This window comes from Penicillium longicatenatum (genome assembly GCF_028827895.1).
Source record: "Penicillium longicatenatum strain IBT 33135 chromosome Unknown contig_6_segment0_segment0, whole genome shotgun sequence".
Lineage (NCBI taxonomy): Eukaryota > Fungi > Ascomycota > Eurotiomycetes > Eurotiales > Aspergillaceae > Penicillium > Penicillium longicatenatum.
This window is the reverse complement of record NW_026643123.1, coordinates 3,037,031-3,061,637: the sequence shown is the minus strand read 5'-3', so window position 1 is coordinate 3,061,637 and position 24,607 is coordinate 3,037,031. Positions and strand designations below refer to the sequence as shown.

General features: G+C 49.2%; 13 protein-coding genes across 13 annotated transcripts; 10 read left to right on the top strand and 3 right to left on the bottom strand.

The window, feature by feature from the left end:
- Nucleotides 1-266: 266 nt before the first annotated feature.
- On the bottom strand, nucleotides 267-4,335 carry N7484_009337 (inositol polyphosphate kinase KCS1; the record flags this gene model as incomplete). Its single annotated transcript, XM_057119724.1, has 2 exons — nucleotides 267-2,130; nucleotides 2,270-4,335. The coding sequence occupies 2 exons, from the start codon at nucleotides 4,333-4,335 to the stop codon at nucleotides 267-269; spliced, it is 3,930 nt and encodes a 1,309-aa protein (XP_056969279.1).
- A 1,592-nt stretch (nucleotides 4,336-5,927) lies between these two features.
- N7484_009336 (type 1 glutamine amidotransferase domain-containing protein) lies at nucleotides 5,928-6,686 on the top strand (the record flags this gene model as incomplete). The annotated part of the gene is made up of 1 exon (XM_057119723.1): nucleotides 5,928-6,686. One exon carries the CDS (start codon nucleotides 5,928-5,930, stop codon nucleotides 6,684-6,686), a length of 759 nt encoding a protein of 252 aa, XP_056969278.1.
- Nucleotides 6,687-7,022: 336 nt separating this feature from the next.
- Nucleotides 7,023-8,972, bottom strand: N7484_009335 (flavin-containing monooxygenase; the record flags this gene model as incomplete). Its single annotated transcript, XM_057119722.1, has 1 exon — nucleotides 7,023-8,972. One exon carries the CDS (start codon nucleotides 8,970-8,972, stop codon nucleotides 7,023-7,025), a length of 1,950 nt encoding a protein of 649 aa, XP_056969277.1.
- A 639-nt stretch (nucleotides 8,973-9,611) lies between these two features.
- Nucleotides 9,612-10,523, top strand: N7484_009334 (uncharacterized protein; the record flags this gene model as incomplete). The annotated part of the gene is made up of 1 exon (XM_057119721.1): nucleotides 9,612-10,523. One exon carries the CDS (start codon nucleotides 9,612-9,614, stop codon nucleotides 10,521-10,523), a length of 912 nt encoding a protein of 303 aa, XP_056969276.1.
- Nucleotides 10,524-10,939: 416 nt separating this feature from the next.
- Nucleotides 10,940-12,612, top strand: N7484_009333 (oleate hydratase; the record flags this gene model as incomplete). The annotated part of the gene is made up of 2 exons (XM_057119720.1): nucleotides 10,940-11,487; nucleotides 11,547-12,612. 2 exons carry the CDS (start codon nucleotides 10,940-10,942, stop codon nucleotides 12,610-12,612), a joined length of 1,614 nt encoding a protein of 537 aa, XP_056969275.1.
- Nucleotides 12,613-13,124: 512 nt separating this feature from the next.
- Nucleotides 13,125-13,493, top strand: N7484_009332 (uncharacterized protein; the record flags this gene model as incomplete). Its single annotated transcript, XM_057119719.1, has 2 exons — nucleotides 13,125-13,326; nucleotides 13,387-13,493. The coding sequence occupies 2 exons, from the start codon at nucleotides 13,125-13,127 to the stop codon at nucleotides 13,491-13,493; spliced, it is 309 nt and encodes a 102-aa protein (XP_056969274.1).
- Nucleotides 13,494-14,443: 950 nt separating this feature from the next.
- On the top strand, nucleotides 14,444-15,728 carry N7484_009331 (DUF614 domain protein; the record flags this gene model as incomplete). Its single annotated transcript, XM_057119718.1, has 2 exons — nucleotides 14,444-15,431; nucleotides 15,496-15,728. 2 exons carry the CDS (start codon nucleotides 14,444-14,446, stop codon nucleotides 15,726-15,728), a joined length of 1,221 nt encoding a protein of 406 aa, XP_056969273.1.
- A 752-nt stretch (nucleotides 15,729-16,480) lies between these two features.
- Nucleotides 16,481-16,708, bottom strand: N7484_009330 (uncharacterized protein; the record flags this gene model as incomplete). Its single annotated transcript, XM_057119717.1, has 1 exon — nucleotides 16,481-16,708. One exon carries the CDS (start codon nucleotides 16,706-16,708, stop codon nucleotides 16,481-16,483), a length of 228 nt encoding a protein of 75 aa, XP_056969272.1.
- A 437-nt stretch (nucleotides 16,709-17,145) lies between these two features.
- On the top strand, nucleotides 17,146-17,361 carry N7484_009329 (uncharacterized protein; the record flags this gene model as incomplete). The annotated part of the gene is made up of 1 exon (XM_057119716.1): nucleotides 17,146-17,361. The coding sequence occupies one exon, from the start codon at nucleotides 17,146-17,148 to the stop codon at nucleotides 17,359-17,361; it is 216 nt and encodes a 71-aa protein (XP_056969271.1).
- A 27-nt stretch (nucleotides 17,362-17,388) lies between these two features.
- N7484_009328 (uncharacterized protein) lies at nucleotides 17,389-17,872 on the top strand (the record flags this gene model as incomplete). The annotated part of the gene is made up of 3 exons (XM_057119715.1): nucleotides 17,389-17,423; nucleotides 17,473-17,543; nucleotides 17,595-17,872. The coding sequence occupies 3 exons, from the start codon at nucleotides 17,389-17,391 to the stop codon at nucleotides 17,870-17,872; spliced, it is 384 nt and encodes a 127-aa protein (XP_056969270.1).
- A 2,920-nt stretch (nucleotides 17,873-20,792) lies between these two features.
- On the top strand, nucleotides 20,793-22,307 carry N7484_009327 (Zn(II)2Cys6 transcription factor domain-containing protein; the record flags this gene model as incomplete). Its single annotated transcript, XM_057119714.1, has 1 exon — nucleotides 20,793-22,307. The coding sequence occupies one exon, from the start codon at nucleotides 20,793-20,795 to the stop codon at nucleotides 22,305-22,307; it is 1,515 nt and encodes a 504-aa protein (XP_056969269.1).
- A 714-nt stretch (nucleotides 22,308-23,021) lies between these two features.
- Nucleotides 23,022-23,504, top strand: N7484_009326 (uncharacterized protein; the record flags this gene model as incomplete). Its single annotated transcript, XM_057119713.1, has 1 exon — nucleotides 23,022-23,504. One exon carries the CDS (start codon nucleotides 23,022-23,024, stop codon nucleotides 23,502-23,504), a length of 483 nt encoding a protein of 160 aa, XP_056969268.1.
- An 816-nt stretch (nucleotides 23,505-24,320) lies between these two features.
- On the top strand, nucleotides 24,321-24,509 carry N7484_009325 (uncharacterized protein; the record flags this gene model as incomplete). The annotated part of the gene is made up of 1 exon (XM_057119712.1): nucleotides 24,321-24,509. The coding sequence occupies one exon, from the start codon at nucleotides 24,321-24,323 to the stop codon at nucleotides 24,507-24,509; it is 189 nt and encodes a 62-aa protein (XP_056969267.1).
- Between the last annotated feature and the right edge of the window lie 98 nt (nucleotides 24,510-24,607).

The following is a 24,607-nucleotide window of genomic DNA, read 5'->3' as shown; positions in this document are numbered from 1 at the left end:
AGAAAAAGATGGGGGAGAACGGTGAAAGGCAAGAGAACAAAAACCCGGGCTTCTAAATGCATCCAGGATTGACAAAAGTCATTGAGTCGTCCGTGGGCATCGTTACATCGTCTGCTCTCGTTGAGAGCAGTTCGGAAATGGAAAGAGACGTAAGGAGAAAAGTAAGGGAAAGAGGATAATACCGAGGGTTGATGTGATAGTGGAACTCGAATGAGCTTGCGCCATCTATCATCAAGAGCCGGATCAGAAGAAAGGCCGAGATCACATCAGAAGCTGACTTCACCCGCGTCACTCTCCATCACATTGTCATCCCAATATTGCTCCGAGGGCAATTCACGAACAGCAGGTTGGGAGCCTAGCGCAATACCCTCTCCCTCTCCACGCTCAATAAATTCATCTTTTGTGACTTCGTTCATAATACGCTGGAAATACATGCGCAATGTGCGAAGGCCTCGTAGGTACCCACGATCAATATCATTGGGTTGGTGTGGAGGGCAAGGGGTGTCAGGGGGCAATTCGTCTTCGCCGGTGACACAGTTGGCGAAATCAACAATTTTCAGTTGAACGTTGATATTCTTACCATCTTCGGAGGCTCCGGGTCGGGATGTAGGGTCAGTAGTTTGATTGGGGGTTTGTGGAGGAGTGGCTGGCTCTCCATCATACAGAAGCAAGAGGCTGCTGGCATAGAGACGATAACGATTGAGTTTCCTGATCATGTGTTCCAACAGTGACAGTTTCTCCAAGATGCCGGGAATCTTCTTGGCCACGCTGGCATAGCTGACACCATCGTAAAGGAAGCGGGTGAGAGCATCCTGGAATTCACGGCCAGATTTCAAGTCACGTCCAAAGTATTTGTCTTCAAAGATGTATTCCTGTTTCTTGACATTCCAGGCTTGCATGCCACATAGACGTACTCCAAGTTGCCGCGATGTTGTTGATTGACACTTGCGCCTTTGCGATTTCTTCTTCTTCTCATTTGCCTCAATGCCATACTGTCGGGTACCCATTTTCAGATCTAGTACACATGGCTTGTTCATGCCAGCTGTGAGGTCTTCAAGAAGAAGGAAGAACTGGACTCGTTCGTCATTCCTCAGCTGCGCTTCCTTGGGATTACTGGGCAGATAGGCTGCCAAAGCATCCTGTGACCTTAGCTGAGAAGAGGCAGCAGATATCCTGTCGGATGGCGGGGGTTCAGTGGTGGAAGGTTCGCTTGGGGTGTTTTCTGAGGTCTTTGAAGTAGAGTTTCCTGATAGCGGGATATCTGCAGACGCAGGTGCATCGCCCTCCATCGAGAATATTTCGTCCTCTCTATCTCCGCCGTATCCGTCGTCTTCAAAAAACATCAAATCACCCTTTTTCTCAGAGCCAATACTTCGTTGCCTTTGAAGGCCACCGCCTGAATGTCTTCTTCGTACATGCTGCCCACGGCTGAGGGAGCTTGCGCGATTGGGCGTATCTTCGGTTTTCACCCTCTCTAAGCGATCACGGTTTGCATCCAAAGCCGTGGATGCGGATGATGAGAGAGCAGGGGTTTCAGGGTCAGATCGCGCAATATCCATTACTGGCGCCCTCAATGTCTCAACCTTGCCAACAGCTGAAGGACGCACAGATGTATGATCTTCGGACAAGTGTTCACCACGACGAGTTAATTCCGAAGTGGTTCTCGGCAAACGCAAATGTCCACGGGCGTGTCTTCGGTGGTGGTGAATAGCAGGAGGGCTGAAGACCTCTCGAAGGACCTGTTCCTGAAGCTTCCGGTTGACAGTTGTAGCTCCCCATATCTTCGCTTGATTACTCAATGAATTAGGACTTGAGCTCGGCTCCCCAAGTCCACCAGCGGAGCGAGGTCGGCCGTTCGATGAGTCATTGACTATTCTCGATCGTTGACGTGAGAAAAGATCAGCTGGGATGATGTGGCGGTTGTTTTCAAGGATCACTTTAGGGATCACGCCAGTGACCTGGCTCTGGCTCACAATTCGCTGAGGCTCGATTCGCTCAGGAATCTGTGAATCCGTTCCAGTGGCGCCATTGGGTTGTTTGGCTTCCAAATTCTCGTGAGTGCCATTTTCGGTCTGGTCTTTCGGTCGCTTTGGAGTCTTCGAAAAGGTTACATTCAGAACACCAATGTATCTAGAATGAAAAGGTATCAGCATCAGGCAATAATTGAAAGTGGAGCAGAGCATGACGTGGCGGGGTCTGGTGCCTAAGTAGGCTGCCAGTGGTTTTTCTCTGAATTTGAATGACAAAAAATGGGCACGTTCTAACTCACCTGGGGAGGAAAAGTAGCATATCAGGATGCCTTCGTTCGATTCGTTCATAGAACTCATTCTCCCGGTTGTTGAGCTGTTTGCAGACGGCACGCCTAGAGAATCGAAATACGGTTGTGTGACCACCCACTTGATGCCTATAAGGCTTCAACTCAACAGCACCAAGGGGCCCAGTTGGTTTGCGACGTTCCAGGATGCGTGAGTGCTGAGTGGGCGTGGCAGTGGGCGTGATATCCACATCGTCAGTCAAGCTGGAATCATCAACCGATTTTGCACTTTCATCTGCAGAAAATGCATCTGATTCGGCGGTGGAATCATAGCTGTACTCGGAAATCGCACCCAAAGATTTCTCTGGTACACCCTCGGAGGGAGCTCGGAGATCCGGAAGATCACCATGGAGAATCTTACTTTCATTTTTAGATCGAAAGGATATATCCACGTGGCTAACTTCTTGCTCGGGGGGAGGACTACGTTGTTGAGGTATTAACATCAATCCATGACTCTTGTCGGCTGCAGAAAGTTTCACTGGCTGCACGCCATGCGAATCTGGCCCTACCGATCGTGGGTCACTGACCCCTTCGGATATGGCAACACGTTCGTGGGGGAAATAAACGGCAGACTTGATTTGTTCATTGCCCTCGTCCTCAAATTGTGCCGATTCGCGTCGATCATCCTGTTCAACGGAGCTCAGTGAATCGGCAAAATGCTCAATATGGGGCTCCTTCTGAAAATAACTCCTGCTGCGTTCCGAATACTGCGCGGGAATACTCCGAGAAAAAGAAGAACCGCGCGCTCCTCCTGGGGTCAAATGGAAGTTTCTGATCTCCTCAAGAAGGCCACGAGGTAGTGTTGGCGGCCGGCGCTTGGAAGGTTCTTCTGCCTCTGGCTGGTGGTGAAATTCAACTTCAGGTTGGGTTTCGAATGACGGGCCATCCCCGAGGGAGGGGAGAGAGATGCTCCTCCGAATCAACCCAGTATCCTCCGATGGCAGATTCGAAGTCTGCATGTTGTGTTCCATAGCACGATCCCACAAGTCTGCGGCCTCATCTTGCTGTCGGGGTTGATCCTCCCATTTTTTCCGTTCTGGTGAAGTGGTATTCTCTTTGAATAGGCCCAGGTAATGGCTGGACTTACGACTGCGCACGTTTGAGGCAGGCTCCGCGTTGTTAAGATTTGCCTCGATTGAACTATCCACACGTCCACGACGACCTCGACTGGAGCTCGGCTCTAGGGCCACGGCGCGAGAAGATTCGGCGAATGAATCGAAGGAGACGCCTTCTCGGCTCAGCGGCGGCCGCCCGTAATCAGGCGTCAGAGACTGGGGTGAATGAGAGACATCGTCTAGTACAGAAGGAAGAAGACTGCGTTCGGTCGGTGAGTCTGGGCTATCAAACCTTGTACCTGGATCACCCGGCGTATGCAGTAACTGAACACCAGCTTCCCTTTCTTGATCCTTCACCTGGTCTGGAGTGAAGATGGACGAGCGCAAAGCAGAGAAAGGGGAGGCATCGGACGAAGGGAATAGTGAAGAGCGTAATGGGAGATGTCTGCGGACGTCAACTTCCATGTGGGAAGGGTCGACGTGAGGATGGTGGGGAGAGACCTTAAAGGGAGGACTTGGAGACCCGTGCACATCATCGAGGCGCGGAATGGAATTCACCTGGCGCTCATTCTCTGGGGCCCTTGCCGGGGGCAATTGTGGGGTATTGGCGCCGCTGTCGGTAGGAAGGTAGTGGGTTGCAAAGATACTGTCTCTTTCGGACAATTGTGGACTGTAAAAGGTTTCGGGGCGGGGGAAATTCTCCTGCGGGTTCGTGAAAGCCCTTTTTACAGTGAACGGAGGCGCCGGTTGAGACCATTGACGAATTGTGGGGGATTCCGCCCGGGACGGGGAGGATGCCAGTGGAGCCCCCTGGGACAGGTTTTGCTGCGGTGAATGCGACAAGTGGTGACGTGGATTGGGCCGAGCTTGTTCGACCTCTGCTGAGCAATCATATTGGGCAGGCGCGGCAGGTGTCACCAGGGGGTTAGGCAAGGTATCTTCGGGATCGGACGGCGGATTTGACATGGAGAGGACATTGGTCAAATTTACAGGGTCGGAAGGGTCTGGAAGCGGCGACGACAGTGGTTGGTCAATGGTGGAGGGGTGTTGGGGATCGAAAGGATGGGACGCCAACACGAAAACGGAGGCAGACAGCTTGCTGGCGTCACGACAGTGAATCCGAGTTTAGTGGAGAAAGTGACAAGGGGGGGAGGGGGGAGATTTTTCGAGAAACACGGGACAGACCGAGGGCCACGTTGGGGAGGAGACGGATCTTACAGGTGGAGGTTGACCGCAAATCGGTCAGATAACCGGGATCAGAGGAGGTGAATTGGTTTGGGGTAAAGAGGAATAGATAAAGGATGAACAGGCTGAACCTAGCATCGGTAGCACAGTGACGCCGATCGTCCGTCACCGCCTTGTAGTGGAGACCCGATCGTGAGGTCCTCCTTCTTCCTTTTTAAGTGGAGACTTGAATGAATGCAGAAAGATAAGAAGCTGGGAAAAAGAGCAACTGGAGAGACAAGATGATGCTATGCGATAGGAGGGACATAGAGAAAGAGAGAGAGGGAAAGGCAGAATGAAGTCACCTGCGTAGGTGTTTTGCCTTCTATATGATTTTTTCTCACTTCGACTTCCTTCATTTTACCCCAGATTGAAGACTTCACTTCCTACAAACTATTCATGGTGTACCACCCACATGCAGTCTTATCTTCAATTTGCCAGCCACATTCACGAACAGTGATGCGATTGACGACTCTTTTCTTCTCAGACGCGAATCTGGCAGAACAAACATCTCAAGTAACACGATCCATCACAATTTGAGAAAGGTTGGTACGATCAACCCACACTCTCACAGTGGCACTTCAGATAGGCTACCCTGGTCCCGTTGCCAACGGTAGACGACCTCTTCCCGAGCGGTGGGGGCAAGGGATAACAAAGTTCTCGGGTCGATCACACTCTGAATTCATGGATTTCCCTACAGCCTATCAACGTGGTTCGTGCATTGGCGTGCATCACTCATGGTCAGCCATACGGTGTCGCCTCCACCATTCCTAGCCAGTCGGGACGGCCCCTGGTTCGTCACTCCTCATGATTGGCAAGGACTTTATAAGGAATCTAGACAAGAATGGTTTCTCGAAACACATGACTGGCGTAGCCAGGGATAGCGAAAGCTAAATGCTCAATTCCCAGCCACGTCTCTGCCTGTCTCTTAAAGGGGCTGAGAGCAGGAACCTGCGGTGTACCGTTTCATCTGCTGGTCTTGGCCACTTCGATCTTGTCTTTGTACTGTGGGGGTCCTGGACAAGTCCATTATGCCCGAAAGTATCCCTTACAGACTTGGGAAACACCGAGCCAGCCCTTGAAGGGGCTGTCCACGCTGTAGCTATCTAGCCAGAATGCGATCAATGTTCTTGTTTGCTCTCCTCTTTAATCTTCCCAGAAATTGCTACTCACTTCCCGGCTTTAAGATAGTTGACGTCACGTCGAAGTCATTTTACAGTCATTGGTAGAATACGTTATAAATTGATCGAATTTAATAGAATGCTCTTGACTACAATTGTATCTTATTCACTATTTTTATTGAAGAGGCATTTGAAATTGACACTGTACTCATCATGCCATGCAAAAAGGTCCTTATCATCCTGAGCGATGCAAACTCATTTCCTATGAAGAAAACCTCCGGGCCCAACGCCGGCCAAACAGTGGACCAGCCCTCGGGGTTCTTCCTCCAAGAATTAGCCAAGCCGCTCCAAAAACTTCTCGATAAAGGCCATGAGGTGACATTTGCCTCTCCTAAAGGCAAAGAACCGTCTCCAGACCCAAATAGTCTGAACCTAATGGCATACGCGGGAAACTTCTACGAACGTCAGCGCGAGAATGAACTTATGGAGCGCATGAAAGCTGAAAATGGTTTCAGCCGTCCACGAACGTTTAGCTCCATCAGTGACGATGAGTTGTCAACCTTCGCCGGAGTCTTCATTCCGGGGGGACATGCTCCCCTCGCCGATCTCGGTGACGACGCAGAGCTGGGGCGTATTCTGCGGTATTTTCATAAGGAGAATAAGCCCACTGCGGCGATCTGTCATGGTCCATATGCACTGCTGAGTACGAAGAAAGCCGGGGACGGATCGTTTGTGTATGAGGGGTACAAGATTACCTCGTGGAGTGATGCGGAGGAGAAGATGATGGAGACTTTGTTCGGTGGGGAAATCGAAAAAGTCGAGTCGTCGTTGAAGAAGGAAGGCGCCGTCATGGTTGAAGGCGCGCCTGAGAAGCTTGGTGGAACTACTCTGGATCGGGAGTTGGTCACTGGAGGAAATCCTTTAGCAGCAAATGCTTTGGGTGATCGATTTGTCAGAATGATTAGTGTATAAAGTTAACGTGGTGCCTACCTAGTAAACAGAATGTATCATATAACGTTATAACTTCAATGGGAAGCTCAGAAGAAACATTTCAATATCCTGTAGAGGCTGGACCCACACTTTGAATGTGGATAACGATTCACCAATATATATGACTCTAGCATCGAGACAACTTTAAAGGAGAATCCAAGGTGTGGAAAAATTCGCCCGAGAACAGCAACTCCACCAGTCATCGCTGCAAATAGAAACCGATATGTCTTTATGTTAGGTGGAGCAGAGCTCTAGAGCTAAGAATGAACTTCATAAAACTAACTGATATCTGAGTATGCATGCTAGATAAACCCCTGCTCAACGCATCACAATACCCCTCATGTCGCCGTCGGCTCGCCACTTCTCAATAACATCAAGCCAATGCTCGATCCCTGAGCCCCAAATACTTGACCGCGCTAGGACCATCTGTCGCTCGGGCTCTTGTAACACACGATCAAGGTCACCCTCTAGATTGAAGTACCCCGGCGTGCATCCGATTGCAACGCTAAGTGGTGCAGAACGCATCAAAACTTGCATGGCCCAATCTTCTGCTGCTTCATCAGACGGTGCGACCACGAAGTGCGCATTATTAGCTCTTCGCTTTGCTTCGGCCAATATGTACGATACATGTTTGGCGTACTCATCGAGGCTAAAGCGATAGTTTCCGCTTGTGGAAGCCTGGTTAGGTCCGGAGAGGAATAAATTGGGGAATTTGGCATCGATGACACCATGCAGTGTTGTAGGCCCGAAGCGAGACCACTCCTCGCTCATGGAGACCCCGTTCAACCCTATGACTGACATGTTTGCTTTTTCGGCTGGCGTGCCAGCAGGCGGAGCAAGGAAGCCTGTTGCAAAGACGACTATATCGGCTTGGTAGGTCTCCTCGCCAATAATAAGAGAGTCCGTCGTCATCCGGTCGATTCCTTTGCCGTCGGTATCAACAAGAGTCACGTTGTCTCGGTTGAAGGTCTTGAGGTAGTCGTCGTGAAATAGAGGACGCTTACACCATACAGGATACCAGGGTTTCAATTTTTCTGCAATGGCAGGATCCTGCACCTCTTGGTCCACACGAGCGTGAATGCGGCTTTGACGGGGGGCGTCGATTTCAATCAGTCTTGTCACGTATGCTGGGATTTCTTCGGGTGATTTGGGTCCCTCTGTATACCCAGTCAGACCGACGAGGCCAGGAGCGCGAGTCCATCCATCATTGACTAGGTTGACTGCTGGTAGCTCGCTCTCGCTAGGAGTGAAATGTTGGTGGAAGTTGCGAATTCGTTCTCTTTGCCATCCTTTCGATCGTGCAACCTCTTCATAGAACCATGCCTCACTAGTCTCTCGCTGATCACGAACATCCACAGAGGCCGGCGTCCGCTGTACAACGTAGAGATGCTTGCACCATTCCGCGAGCCGTGGGACAATCTGTACCGCTGTCGCTCCTGTGCCGACAATAATCACCCGCTTGTCCTTTAACTTGGTGAGTGATGGGTCTTTTGGAGATCCACCAGTGATATCATATGCCCAACGAGCAGAATGAAACATATCACCCTGGTAGTCCAGAATCCCCGGGATGTTCGGCAGCTTCGGCCAGTTGAGCACGCCAGCAGCAATAGTGACAAATTTAGAACGAATCTGGAGAGTCTCTGGCGATTGGCCCTTGCGATATTGGATAAGATCAACCAACCATTCTTTGGCATCTTCATCCCACACCATCTTCTGTGCCTGGGTTTGGAAAACAGCAGAGTCTACCAGTCCCCATTTCCGCGCAACAAGATTAACGTACTCCCGGATCTCTTCACCTTCTGAATAACGGTTTTTGGGTACGTATCCCGTCTCCTCCAGGTATGGAAGATAGGTGTAGCTCTCAATATCGCACATAAGCCCGGGGTACCGATTCCAGTACCAAGTGCCCCCGAAGCCACCAGCTGGGTCGATAATGCGAATATCTTCGGCAGGTATGCCCGTCTGAATCATACGGATAGCATGTTGTACCCCACCCCATCCGGCACCGACGATCAGCATCTCGCTTCGGTTATCGGGGAACTTCTCTTGAAGAGGAGGCTGCACTGCTGCCGGGTCAATCCATGGGTCATCGGCGAAACGTTCATACTGAGGAGACTTTGCGACTTCAATGAACTGTGCGTTTCCGTCATCACGGAGACGTTTCTCTCTCTCTTCCTTGTAGCGAGCTTTCATTTGGGCTAGTTCAAGCTCGCGTTTCTCATTAGAAGTGACTAGAGAGACCTTGTTCTCACTGCTGGGGCTGAACATGATGGGTGATGTGTATTGCTGAGTTCAAGTTGGATGAAACCTCAATGACCACGCGCGGGTGAAATGAACTGACTTTTGTGTTTGTACGCTAGTTCGGTTAGTGATTCACTTTGTCTACCCCGCAGCTAGGCTGAAAGGAAAAAAAGAAACCAAACAAACAAACAAATGGGGCTAAAAGTTGATCGTGCTGTGGAGGTCTGGTGCGATATTTGAGGTATCATGCGATGGTACGGCATTCCGTTATGCTCAAGTCGCCACGTTATATTGGAGAGCGTCATTTTGTCCCGTAGAATGTCGCGTCAGCATGCCAGCACTCAACATCAACAGGTCTGTCTATAGGACTGAACAAATTTGACAGCAAATAGACGATAACGTTGGCTCCCAAGGAAAGCTTGATGAACCATGGCGCGGCACCCCGGAAAATCAAGGCCATCCAGTCATGTCTCGCACAGTCTTATGGGACCGGGGATCAATCCCCATGATAGCAGTCACTTGCCTCAGTCTCATTTGCCAGTGCTCTGGCCGCGAATTGCCTTAGTCTTCCGCCGCAAAACTCTCAGTCAAACATACCTCATCCAACATGAAGAAATTGGGCGATCTTCGTGAACCCCATGAAGCCAACAATATCGCCCTTCGTCGATGGCGAGCACCAACATATCAAGCATTGCGAACTCGCTGATCCACTACTCTTCAGACGATTCAACACGCACTTTCGCCTTTGCCACGTTCTCTTCGCTCGCTTGGTACAATGCGATTGAGCTCATTATCTTGTGCTTCGTCAGTTTCAAACGCTGGCGCGGTTGCTATTTCTGGAGCTTGTTGGTTGCTTCCTTCAGCATCATACCCTACTGTCTGGGGTTTATCCTCCTCTTCTTCCCCACAGGGGTAACGCCATATGTTTGTGTAACACTCATCATTATCAGCTGGTGTGGCATGATCACAGGTCAATCCATGGTGCTATGGTCGCGGCTTCATCTGCTTCTGCGGAATACAAGAGTACTATGGAATGTCCTATGGATGATCATCATCGACGCCATACTCTTGCACGTACCAACAGCCGTCCTCCTGTTCGGCGCAGTGGGAATGCCCACAGGCCCCTTCGCCCACGGGTACAATATCATGGAGCGAATCCAAGTTGTTGGCTTTTGTATCCAGGAACTAGTGATATCAAGCATATATGTGTGGGAAGCAATCCATTTGCTTCGTCTCCGACCTGGGGGTCAATCTCGTGGAATTCTTAGCCAACTACTCATCATCAACATTGTCATCCTCTTCTTAGACGTCGCGATTGTCGTCATTGAGTATGTGGGATATTATGCCCTGCAGGTAATGTTCAAGCCTGTTGCCTATAGTATCAAGTTGAAGTTAGAATATGCTATCCTGGGGAAACTGATTACTGTTGCGCGTGAATCGTGGGATGACCGAGAAGTGCCTCCGTGTGATTATGGGACAAATGAGACCAGCACCCTGCCGTCTTCTCAGGGCACGACTTCGAACTTTATATCTCACCGACATAATCAGAGCCAGTATGTCACCCCAAGGAGACCTTAGAGGTGTCTCAAGACCCACAATTAACAATGAAATGCAGATCCTCAGACCAGACTCACGTGGTACCCCCAAACCGTAAATGAGCTTGTAATGTCGTTACGTCATACATAAGACAGCAAACATGTCAATACGACGAATCAATTTGGGACTTTGTCATCGTGGCTACTTTATATCTTTGTTAGCAGGTCTGGTCAATTTTCGCTAATTCTAATGGTATAGTGAGAATTGATGACACTTTCATGGGGAGTCTCGTGACAAACAATGGCGGTACATGTAGTGTGTCTGGTTGGGATACGACCACAGAGTTCCAGCACGTCATGTGGCAATATTCCCCTCCGCGGCATATTAAAACCACTAGTCAATATGGATTCAATCTGTCCATTATTTACAGACATGTTTTAACCCAAGCCGACCATACCATGAAGGGGTGTCAGTCTAGAGCCAAGCGCACGGGTGAAAATACCGAGGCTTGGGTCCTCGGTAGCGGAACTGCACCTCTAGCATCAGCGCTCTATCTCATGAAGAACGCAAAAATCCATCCATCTAAGATACATATTCTGGATAAGCATGTCTCCTTGGAACAAGCATCGCACCACAAGGGTGATTCGCTAGGCGGATATGATCAATTTGCAGGATGCTTGCCCGTTCCTGCCGGTTCATTGATGAAAGAGCTTCTTGCAATGATCCCCTCTGCAACAGCCGACGGGGAAAGTATTCTGGATGAAATCGAGACAGCAGAGGCGAACAGACTCTCGAAGAAGGGTGGTGACCATACCTGTTTTGTGGCTCAGAAAAACGATACCTTTGAGCATATACCGCTGGGATCTTTTAACTTGAGCTACAGGCATCGGAAAGTACTGATATTGTTTTTGCTTAAGCGGGAAAAGTCTCTAACGGGAAGACAAATTCGGGATCTGTTTCCCAGCAGCTTTTTTGAAAGCCAATTTTGGACTGTGTGGTCCGTCCAGTACGTATTGGGATAGCCCAACATACGCTTCTTTCCACTTGTTTCTAATGTCCTACCAGATTTGGGTTTCAAGCCTGGCATAGTGCTGCAGAGTTCAAGCGTGCCATTCGGCAATATCTCCCCGAGTTCCAGAGCTTAAATATCTTAAGCTGTCTCGATATCACGGGTTATTACCAGTATGAATCGGTATATCTACCGATATACTTCTTTCTGCGAAGCTGTGATGTGGATTTCCAGTTCGGTATCGACCTCAAGAACATCGAGATGACTCAAAGCAACAATCAGCAAATCATCACCGGGTTAGACCTTGTCCAGGACGGTCTCAAAGTTCATAGAAGCCTAGGAAGAGATGACATTGTCATTACGACCTTAGGATCTACCATTTCTGGTTCAGAAATAGGGAACAACGAAAATCCACCAGAGTGGCAGTCAATGGATGCGGATGACATGCTGGATCAAAACTGGTCATCATGGCTAGACCTTGGCAACAAGCATCCCGCTTTCGGCAACCCTTATAGTTTTTGCACCCGCCAGTCTGAATCAATGCTGGAGTCTTTCACAATCACCACAGAGGATCTTGGCTTTTACAACCATCTTCAATCTCTATTAAAATGCAAATCCGAGGCTGGGGCATTCGTGTTCATAGAGGGTAGTATGTGGAAGATCAATTTGTGCATTCCGGAGCAGCCAGTCTTTTCAGAGCAGCCACGCCATGTCCGCGTTCTTTGGGGATTTGCCCATTCCCCGAATGTCGACGGAAACTATGTGACGAAACCGATGCTCCAGTGCTCTGGGGCAGATATTATGACTGAGCTGCTGGGGCATCTAAAACTCGGCGACGACTTGGATAGGCCGCGCACTATTACTATTCCACGCGCCATGCCTCGGATGAGTGCAATTTTACTAACGAGGGGTCCAAAAGATCGACCTCAGATTGTGCCTCAGAATTTCTCCAACCTTGGACTCATCGGGCAGTTTGTAGAGCTGCCGCGATATACTAGTGTGGACATCAGTTATGGTATTCGTACCGCGAAGATAGCTGTGTCACGTCTGATGGGCTTGCAAATACAGACTGAGCCTACGAGGTCAACGGCTTCGACAATCTGGAAAACCCTGTCTTTTTGATGAGCAAATCTGACGACATTGTATCGACATTTAGCTGTTCTTTGTTGATGATGTTGAACTGTACATAGTAATTTGATCCGGGAAAATCCAGGTAAATGTAATGACAGCTGGGAATCTTGGAACTCTCATATGCCTTGATCCTTTCTCCGAAAATAACGTAATTGGCCTTTTGTATAGATATAATGTGGCATTCATATTGAGTCAGTGAAACCAAGGTTGTCTCTTTTCTTGATATCGCACTACGTCATAAGCGGTCACTTACATGGCGGCGACAATCAGCCAAAACAGGAACAAGAAGAAATGTCACTTGCCCCCTTGCTAAACCTAGCAGGGCATAACAAACTTAATCTTGCCACTTACGCACTGCATCTTCTCTTATAAATACTATCTTAGGTACCCAGGAATTTTTGAATATCCGAGCATCTAATATCCTAACTGCACAATAACTCGGCGCACAGCCTCGATCATACACACACCTCCACGCATCATCTCGATCTCCTAATCTATCAAACATGTCATCCATTATTACTTCTATCAAAGACCTTATCGCCTCTTTATTCGAGGTCATATTCTCCGTATTCCAGACGGCGTTTGGCACAGTGTATAGCCTGCTTCATGCTTTCATCGACTTCTTCGTTGGAATCTTCAGGATGGGTTTCCGCGCCGTCGGAGAGACTTTGGAAGCCCTTGGAGGTATAGGCAAGTTCATTGCCAGTGAGTTATTTGTCCCTGAAAGACCGAAGGATTAATATGGTACTAATTACTGCTAAACAGGCAATGTCGTGGTCATCGCACTTATCGCTGGTGGCGCATACGGCTACCTACATTATCAACGTCGTCAAGGACGCCCTGTCAAAGTTGGAGAAAAGAAATTGAATTAGGCTTGAAATTATAGCTATTGGCTTGGCGTCTAGGGGACTGTATCTATACCCAGTTACATTTTGGTGGCTCACATATCGATGACGTCGGTGGCTCAGCCATTAATTGATTGCTTTGAATTTACCTTTCCAAGCTGAACACCTTAATTCCATTCAAACTTTCATCTTAGTCAAATAGGTCTCACGATACAGTAATCAAAAGAGGCTGCCGATTGGTTGGCCAATTAGAGGGCGTGGAATTGGGGCAAAACTTGAATATGAGAGGGCGAATGTGACCCCTCAAAAACCAACAATCAACAGAGCAATCCTAGTGGAGAGTTCAAATAAATGGCTCAACCATACGTGGCCGCTAGTGACAGTGACGGGAGGTGTGATGGGCTAAATGTGACGAGAGCGGCCCTAACGCCCAACGGGAGGTGCCGGGCGGGTCCCAGTCCAACCAGCGTTCACAACAATGTGAAGCAGTTGCATTAGCCGTGCAAGGATCACCCTGAACGACTAGCTCCTCGACGAACCTCGAGCTCTTCAGCCATTCATGTTGCTGCGTCCCCGCGGACTTCTAACTTAGTCTCCCTCAGGATATCTCCACCTGGCGGTCTAGCACCTCCCGATGTCCTCTTATCACGCGCGGGCTTTCCCCTCTTTAGAGCTTTCCATGCTGCAATCGGTACGTTCACTATCGATCTGCAGTCGCATATCGTTTCGCTGTGGGCCAGCGGAAGATTAGTTAACCGAGCGCGTCCCGCACATGATGATCTCCAGGGGAAGCTTTTGAGGTGCGTCTGTTTCAGCAACAACTGCCTGATCATCTTCCCTCTCCACAAGTTTTGGATTCGATTGTGAATCCAATATCCACTGCGGTGCTACTTTGGTCGAGCGCACATTGCTGGTCTTGACAAGCTTCCACTCTCTCTCTTATATAGACGAGGTGCCGCATTGTCGCAGCCACCAAGATGAGTCGACCATTGCAGCTAGAGACCCAAAATGAACAGGGCCGTAATCCCCGATACTCGTTCATGGAGACTCCGCTCGAGATGCATCCACCTTCCCATATTCGGTTTCCAACCTCGACACCACCGGTGCCTGCAGAACCCAGCCCCGCTCCACAGCAACCAGCAGCGATCGAGCAATCAAGGGAAGTACAGCAGCAAACAGCGCAGTACTTTCCGAGTGAGAAAGAACAGCACTTGCAACAAGAGGGCATTATTCCTACGTATTCCAAATACCCACCGCCAGACCAGCACCCAGCGCATTTTGCTCCTTATGCCGAGGCTACTCAGCCACAGCCTGATATACAACCAGTTCAGTCGCCCATGCAGTCACCGCTCCATTCACCACTTCAGTTACAGCAATACCCTCAGCATGCCTATCAATACCAGCAGACGTATCAGCAGCCACAACAGCAGACCTACCAACAGGCGTACCAACAGACCTACCAAAAACAGGTGTACCAACAAGCGATTCAACAGACGTATCAACAGCCACAGCAACAAACACAGCAAGAGACGTACAACCAACCTCCAAACTCCCCAGGGCCTCTGCCAGTGAAGATAAATCCAGATGCCCCTACTAGAAGCGATACAATGACGGTTGGACCCGATGTGAACCCATTACAGTCACCCAAACTACCGTCGTTTCCTCCAGCGACTGCAATCTCATCCCCAGGGCCAGCAGCAGAAGACCTGAGTACCTTCCACCAACCTGGCCAAATAATGCACCCGAACCAAGAAGTATTTGGTGGAGGATGGACCAACGGGATGTGTGACTGTTCCAACAATTTTTCAGCATGCTTCCTTGGTATCCTCTGCCCCTGTATCCTCTACGGAAAGACACAGTACCGTCTCAACCGAAAATCTAAGCAGGAAGACCCGACCAACATGTTGGGATATGAAACTTGCAATGGATCCTGCACAGGAATGGCTCTACTATGTGGCTGCCAATGTAAGTCTCAGTACAAGTCTTTTAATCCCTCACCCCAAATAGAATCAACTGCTGACGTCTACAGGCATTTTAACCGCCCTCCAACGCAGAACAACACGCAAAGCCTACGGAATCCCTGGAGACTGCAGCTCAGATTGTGTCCGAGCCACCTGCTGTTGTTGCTGTACCTTGATTCAGAACGAGAAGGAAATCCAAAAGCGAGAAGAGCACCGAAACCGCGCTGCTATAGAGAGAGGCGTAACGTTCTCAGCTTATGTGGCCCCTGGGCCAATGACCTACCCCCCACCACCTAAATAGAGTGGGCCAGCATGATTCATTTACTGTACAGCGAGCCTTACGGACCGGACTTGTACCCATAACGAAGCGATGTTATATCCTACTAGCATGAAATCCAATATTTCTATGTATATGATTGGAGTCTCTGTTGTGCGAGGCAATCATCCGTAGAGCGGGCATTTTTGGTCGCACGATGCCTCTTTTCAGGCAATCGAAATAGATTTCGAGCGGTTGTACGCTTGGGTGACATGTCTATTCTGGTGGTGCCTAGCGGTAGATTAACCCGGCTTTTACCAGGGTGCTGGGAGTTGAAGATGGGATCTATCGCAAGGCCGCCACCTAGACACTTCATTGCTTGATGTCATTATAAAGATCGACGAATCTCAAACAACTAGCCTTCTCCTAGGGACTCGTTACACGCATTCGTCCTCGTCTACACGTCGGTATCAATGGTTCAAAGCCAGATGAGCCCGGGAGTAAATTCACAAAACAGGCGATCTCCCCGCCTAAATTGGCTTATTGACACCAAGTTGCATCAGTGGCAGATCCTAAAAATCCATCATTCCTCATTCTAGGCCCAACTTTAACGGACGGGTAGCCTGTTATAAACTTTGAAGACGTATCACGACGATCAGGTCAAGCCGCATCCACGATCGCACGATCGGGCGAACCACAGCACCGGGCTCTCGATCTACACAGAACCAAATCCCTGGATCGATCACGATTGATCAACCCTGATCCCGATTCCCACATGGGACGCTTGTGAATCATGACTAGCGACTGCTGTATGCAAGGTCGTGCTGGAAGGGCAATTGGCCAGATAGTCGCCGTCCATTCTGGATGATGTATCCCTTAGCGAAAGAGTGGGGGGCCTGAAGTCTCCCCGGAACTTTGTTGTCGATGTTTACCCGATCGAGCGTATTCTGATTAGGAATCGTCATATCTGATCGCTTGATGCGCAGGTAAGGGTTAGGTCCATCATTCGCATCCCACTTTGGCATGATAACAGTTAAATAGCCTTGGTTGTCACTGTGGCATTATGGCTTATTCAATTTGAGACCTATCGCTTCGTGCGCCACTCTAGAAAGTTTCTTGTCCATATCTAGTAGTTTAGGACTTATATTGAGTTCCTCTAATCCTCATTTCAATTCTTTGCCATACTTCTTTCATTTGTTTGAAAGACTAGGGGTTCCGCTGTGTACGGTCTCAACATGTCTCCTGTCTCGCTAAAGACACCTGGATACGACCATGATAATATTTGTCATGTAGTTATCACTGCGTCTTGCTTTTCATTTGTCCTGTCAACTTTGGCGGTCGACTTTCGCATCATTTCCCGGACGGTCAATGGTACTGGTCTCTTCGTGGATGATATTCTTATGATTGTCGCATTAGTATGCTCCAACATGATGACACATTCCCTAATTTTCACCAATAGATCATGGAAGCAGGCCTCAACATCGTGGAAACGATTGTTATTCTTTGGGCAGCATGCGGTATTCTCTCCGGCTGCTTCACTTGCATGCCAACCAAGAAGCTTTGGATACCCATCACGCCAGGCGCATGCATGGATCTCGGGAAAAACTACTACGGTCTTCAAATCCCCAATATTGCCACCGATGCTATCATTCTCGTGATGCCCATGCACACTATCTAGAAACCTCCCATTTCGCGTGCTCAGAAGATGGGTCTTTCTGCAATTTTCATCTTGGGACTTCTGTATGCACCCTTGCGAATATTTTCTTGCAGACTAACTGACCTTTTGCAGGACGTTTATTTTCGATATTATCCGACTGGTCGCTCTCATTGATCTCTCAACGGCCGGAAATGATATCACCTGTAAGTGGACCTAATCTCCTTTCGAAATAACGGTATAATGGCTCCTCAAAGACACTCAGGTGAGCTCGAGCGTGTGGACATGCATTGAGCCTGCCGTCGGTATTATTGCGGCCTGTCTGTCCAACATGCGTCCTTTGTTCAAGCTCGTGCATGAGAAAGTTTGGAGTCGTCACGCTAGTCAGGGTGACACTGCCAATACTAGTCAACAGGAAATTGTGGGCGAGAAGCGCAATTGGGTCCAAAGAACCCCGAGTCCCAATGACCAAATGACTCACTCGGATTCTGATTACCGAACAGATAGTTCCTCTCACCATGGTATCCCTGCTTGAGAACGGATCGGGCAGAACCGAAATGTTAATCAGTCTTTTCTCTGACTTCCAAACTTGAGTTTTAGGTTCACGAGGCCAACCAGTTATCGCTGCGAGTTGCCCTCCCATTATCCTATGGTTGTGGCCTCCGACAACGCCTGATATTTATCAAATCTTCCATTACGACCTGACCTCTAAATTGGTTCAGATTATGACTTCGAGGTCGCGATCAAGAGATGCGATCACGAGAGAAACTCATACCGAGCATGGCCCCGGGCTTTGAGGACCGGCCCGTTGAGGATTTTTGTAGCCTTACCAAACGCTCGACCGCCAGGCCTTCGGACATCGTGTCCAGCCCTAGCTGCAGTTACCTGGGTCCAGGATCTGTAACATCGCAATGGACTGGCTCATGGGTGTATAAAAAATATCCGTGCAAGGAATGGGAAGGGTATTTGATGGCATACTGGTCAGCTGAGCCTACCTGATTAAATGCTACCCCAATAGGAAGGTTACAGTACAGCTACGAACTTTTGCCGCTGCGAGGATTCTGAATGGGCAAAGAATGTCGTGCCTCATATAGGTGCGCATGAGGCATCGACAAGATGAGGAATGCCTCTCTTCATGCAGGGTCATCCCTTGTTCCTGACTGCAAATTCTAAATATCCCACCATCCTACTTCGCTACTTATCGTAAGGTCTTCATATGAGGCTCTTTGCCGTTGATAACGGAAATTCAATTAAACAAATGAAACAATCATTATACCAAGAAACAGGGGGAAATTCCCCGGATGGGTTCTTGTTCAGGACGTTTCTTACGGGCCTAAGGTTTCACGGAGGCTCCATGGACAGCCCTATGGTTTGAGTTCCACGGACTTTGTCCATGTCTAGTCTGAATGATCCATCCGAAGCGCAATCGTGTAATCTAGATGCTGGTCGGGAGGTACAATTTCATGCACAGTAGCAATTCCGGATTCCCATATCCTTCGTCAGAGTAAAGAATCTTCTCAACCTTTCTTTAAAACCCCTCTTGCCCGTACTCCGAAAGCTTTACGCCAAAAGAGCGCAAAATTGTCTTCGATCATCATGGCTCGAAAGGGAATCCGCAGAGCTCATACTGGATGCATCACTTGCAAGTAGGAAACCCAAAAACTGTGTCTGATCTTGAACTGATCATGTCGCAGGATTCGCAGAATCAAGTGCGACGAGACGCAACCTCACTGTCTACGATGTATATCAACAGGTAGAAAGTGTGACGGCTACAAGTCATGGGTTTCCAAGGCCCTACATCGCATTCGACCTTCCATCATACCCGAAGTAGGTAGCACGGAGATGAGGAGTCTGGACTTCTACCGTCAGGCCGTGGCACCAAATTTCACGGGCCCATTACCTCGCTCATTTTGGACTTTTGACGTGACTCGAGTGATGCACCAGGACCTGGCCGTTAGGCATGCGATTGTCGCCTTGAGTACTTTGTACGAACAGTTCGACAAGGACTCTCAGCAAAAGACGCCGGAGAGCGATTTCGCCATTCATCATTATAACATTGCTATTCAACTAGTGATCAACTTTCGAGAACACAATGGGCACCTTGATGCTGTGCTGGTTGCTTGCATTGTCTTTATGGGGATCGAACGCTTTAATCACAACCCGAAAGGAGCATTGGTTCATTATGAGCATGGCATGGGCATCTTGCGTTCCTACAAGCCCTATCTTCCGCTCGTAAGCCACTTCGAAGAGATCAGATGTCGACTGAAAAATTGCAATGTGCCAATTGGCCCAGTTCGGCCTTAGGGGAATCGACGTAGGGATTTAACGATTGTCCATTATTTATAAAATAGCGAAAGTAATACTTTAGTATCTAACTAATCTATTTTATTTAACTATTTATTTAAGAGTAGAAATTTATACTACTAAGGAAAATCCCGTGGATATCTATAGATATCTATATTTTCTACTAATGGGATTAAAAGGTGAAAATTTGACAATTTAGTGTGGTTTGATAGTTTAGTGTGGCTGACTAAGACGGGAGGCTTGGTTAGCACACCACTAGTGGTTAACTAAAGCGTGTGATAATTATATATCAAGGTGAACATAAGTTATTAAACATCAAGATTCAAGAATCGGTAATTTATCAACTTCCCTAAAGTATGACTTTTTAATTATGTTATTGGTAATTTATATCATTTATCTTTTAATAATAAGATATCATTAAAACTAAATAAATATTACCGTAATATAAGCCTACATAATAGCCATCAAACATGATATTATTTAAATCTTGGCATGTGTAGTCTGTTTGCACCAATATGGGGCCCCGTGGCCCCGGGGGCTACCCCCGGGGCCATGATGGGTTGGATCCGGGTCCCCATGGGGCCCAGGGGTTGTGCCGAAGTCTACAGCTTACAGTGCAGGCTGAGGAAGCTCCTCCCCCCCACCCCTCCTCCTGTTGTTCACGCCCCCACGCACGGCGTTATGGTAGTTAAAATGCATTTAAAAAAGTAGAATCAAAATATGTGGCCCGCTCGGTGGGGAATTACGTTAGTCAAACGGGGGTTCCCTCTAGACCTTGGGGGTCAAATATCATTCCTATAGCGATAACGACAGTGCAGCCAGTAATGCTGACCACCAATTTTCTTAAGATAGACCCGTCGTCGCCAACATGCAGCTGGTCAGATCAGACAGTGTTTTAGTTGGTCAGACAACCCGATTTTGGGGAGCCTTACGCATCCTTCCGCGCCATGTGTCTCGTATATCTACTTCGTACTTAGATAAAGGATTTGGGGCTTTCCGCCTTCAGCTGCCCTCATGGCATTTTGTGACCAGTGTCCCTGTCTGACATAAAATACACACTATCACCATTATCTTTTTGCTCCAAGGTCCCCGCCTGTGTACCACCGGTGTGTCCTGTCTTCTCGTATCTTCTGACCTCTATGGTATCAAGCATGCCACGCTCAGACCCTTCCAGCTGCTTCTCTGGATTCAAATCAGGGTTAGAGATTGTAAAACCCCCAAGAAAAGAACGAACCCAGCAGCTGGCGTGCGACAGATGTCGAGGCCAGAAATTGCGGTGCATTCGAACGCCGAACCCCAATGCTCCGTGCGAGAGGTGCCAGAAAGCTGGTGCAACATGCATCATCGACTCATCTGTGCGCATGGGCAGGCCTAGGAGAACAGACAATGAACAGCGAGAAACCACGGGCAGCTCGCACAACCCTCCCCAGCCAACACGCTCACCAGCTTTGCCCGCCACTTCATCTCAAGCGCCCTCCTCTGCGGGCTTCACCCCGAACGCGGACGCTTGGTCGGGGCATGACTTCGATGAGACAGTTGATCCACTCCTGCGGGGCATCACGGTGCAATATATGGAGTCGTTTGATTTCTCTCTCTCAGGGGATCCCACACTTGGAGAACAAAACACGTTGGATATATCGCCGGAAAATTATCTCAATCCAACTATGGATCTATCATTGGACCAAACTATTCTGGGTCTCCCCAAGGACGAAGGTGCTGTGACCGATTCTGCCGCAACAACAGTCAACGATCACGGCCTCTTTCGGCCGATCTGCCAAGAAACAATAAAGGAGTTGTCGGACCTGAACGTGCAACTTTACCGACAGTTGGGCGTTGTGAGGCCCATGGCAAGCAAGTACACGAACATTCACCCGGGCTTGAGTTCGACGGCTTTGGCTACAGCAGCAGATGAGAACCATACTATCTCCGACGCGGTGATCTTCATGATGCACGGCCTACAGACATATCACAGGTTGCTCGTCGAGATTCTTGGTTCGCGAACGGGGCCGACTCACTCCGCCACGTATGAGTCCCACGACAACTCCAAGTCTAGCACCGTGGCTACCAGCCTACTACTAAGTCCAGCCGAAGGGATAGAAAGCGAGGGCCCGAAGGGCCGTCGAACGTCAGAAACGGCAGGTGGGCCGCCGCGGAAACGGGTCCGATCAGAGAGCAGCAGTGCTAAGCTCGCCATGCTACACGGCACGGACTCGCCCCACAGTGCTATTCTTGACATGCCCTCGAGTCTTCTTCTGCTTTCCTGTCACACCAATCTCATGCACCTCTCTCGAGACGCCTTTGCCGCGATCCGGACGGCACTGCTCGCCACACACCACCGGATTACACTCTTCACAATCTCAATCTTCCATATCGATGAAGTGTCGCTACCACCAGACCCCGATCTGCAGATCATTGTTCTCACTCAGGCTGTGCTCCGGCTGATAGATAAAATCGGACGTTTGCTCGGCTATCCCAACGACTGCGAGGGCGATTCTGGTGGCGAGAGATGCGAGACCAAGGCTCGCGGCAGAGCGATCCCCCCTCAGCTCGTTGATCTCGTACTGGGACGGGAAGCAGACGGCGAGGGTCTGGCAGATAGAGTAGGAATTGAAGCACTGAGGGAAGAGATCCGCAGTCTTCATGAGATTGTGTACCAGGAAGCCTGAAGGGCATTGACGTGTGAAACTATCAACATCGAAGCGATCTTGTCAACAGGCAACTCCTCCAGTGTGCAGTAGAACCAGAACATGTACTGTACAATTGATCATCTCATCCCTCTGGCAGCCAATGGTACATTCCCCCAAAAAGTATGAGCCGGTCAGGCATGGCTCATGGCACGGTGCGCGCCAGCACCCTAAGACGACGGGACATCACCTACAGACGCGTTCTGATTACCGCACTGAGCGTATTGCACTAATACTGCCCAAGCTTTTGACCATGGCTGCCTAGATGACGATAATTGAGACGTGGGGGCCAAAAGGATCTTCGGGGGATTCTTCTGGTGGAGGGAATCGGAGCTCCAGGCGTGTCGTGGGCGCCGCGGGTCTTACTGCATCTCCACATAACAGCCCTTCGCCGCTATCGGACATAATCAATCTTTGCTTACGTTGCAGTCGGGACTTTTTTTATAGCTGGGCCTAGATCTGACTTCACGAGAAAAACGCACCACGTCTGGGCTGTTCGAAATGCAGTCTCAGCTGAGAATTTCTGAAATGGTGTGTATCGGACTCCGGAAGCGATGGCCAAGGTATCAAAACAACAACGGATTTTTTTTTTATTATTACCTCACAACGCCCGCCTCCCGATTGATTCTCGCAAAGCACGTCAACTTTGTAAGCTCGGACCGATCATAGCTACCTGCCAACCTAGCCAAGGAAACCATGTCCCTCGCGGCAAGCTCTATCCGGCTTCTTCGCCTCAGCCCGGCGCTAAGTTCCTCCATGACCCTCATGTTTGCTCTCGATGAGCATCTCATCTTTGGTACCTGGGTCCAGCACCCCATTCGTCCCCTGGCAAACTCCACCCTGCCCGCCTGGTGGACCAGGGGTGGCCTTCGATGGCGCTGGGTCCTGGTCATTTTCTACCCCCTCAACTACATCCTGGGGATTCTCAATCTGCTTGTCCCCACGGATCCTGAACGTGGCTCGAGAAAGTGGTACATATGGGGTCTACTTCTCAGCGTTGCCCACATGCTCTTTTTGCGGATGGCCCTGCGTCGGATTGCAGCCATCGAGAACAATGTTCCAAAGGGCAACGTTGTCGTTTCCATGGAGGCTTGGCTCAAGATGAATTGGGTCCGGGCGTTGATTACAGACTTACCGGCCTGGTTGTGCTTCATCGCCGCCGCGCTCAAGGCACTTTGATGATGATGATGATGATGATGATGATGATGATGATGATGATGATGATGATGATGATGATGATGATGATGATGATGATGATGATGATGATGATGATGATGATGATGATGATGATGATGATGATGATGATGATGATGATGATGATGATGATGATGCTGAAGACGACGGGTAGGACGCGGGAGAAGAGGAAGATTATTATTATTATTAATCAAGTTTACTGTCCATATTGAGCCCTAAAGCTATGACAGACATACGGTTCGTGAGCAAAAGCTCCATATCAGTTCCTAATTACATTGAGATCTTTCATCAAGCTTCAGGTTCGTCAAAACCAGATTTCCTGAATTCCCTCTTCCTCACTTCCACATCAGATGATGCGTACTGATACAGAACACCACGAGAAGGTGAGAATCCATTGTCCTGAGAGCTGGCAGCGGTGCTCTCATCCAGCGTGCGCGCTGAAGGCGGAGTGAAGGAAGATGATGAGGAGGACCACGACGAGAAGGATGACGATGAGAGAGAAGATGATGGGAAGCGATGTAGTAGATGTTTATTTGATTTCATAGACGACTGTAATCACGGGGGCGGCAAGAGAGACTATAGAGTAGACCGGCCACCTCCCCTCAAGCTAGAATTCTAATGCACAAAAAGAGGGGAACTTTTGTAGTTTGCATGTTTCGTTGTTTTCCAAGGTAACTACATAGGCAAAGTAAAGGAACGAAAGCATCTACCATAGAAAAAAGATAAGAGAAAAGGGAAATGAAAAGGCAAGGAACAGGACATAAAACCCGGCATTGAGGTAGCTCCGGGTATGCATCTAAGATGGCCAACGACAGGAGACACTACATGAGTGCGGCTATGATCTACCCGGCTCATCGCGCGCAGCAAGCATGGTACAGTCCCCCAGCCCTCGTTGACCTCATCAAGGACATTCTTCTACCCCAGCCACATCGTAAGGCCGACCAATGTGAACAGAGTAAGATGCGGGATCGGACTCTCCCCCAACCTTAGGTCGGAGTAAAATCCGACACACAGCAGGCCGAATCCAATCCTCAGCCCGAGAGTTCGGAGACTCGGTATCAACAGCAGGGTCGCGAGCGTTGCGTTGA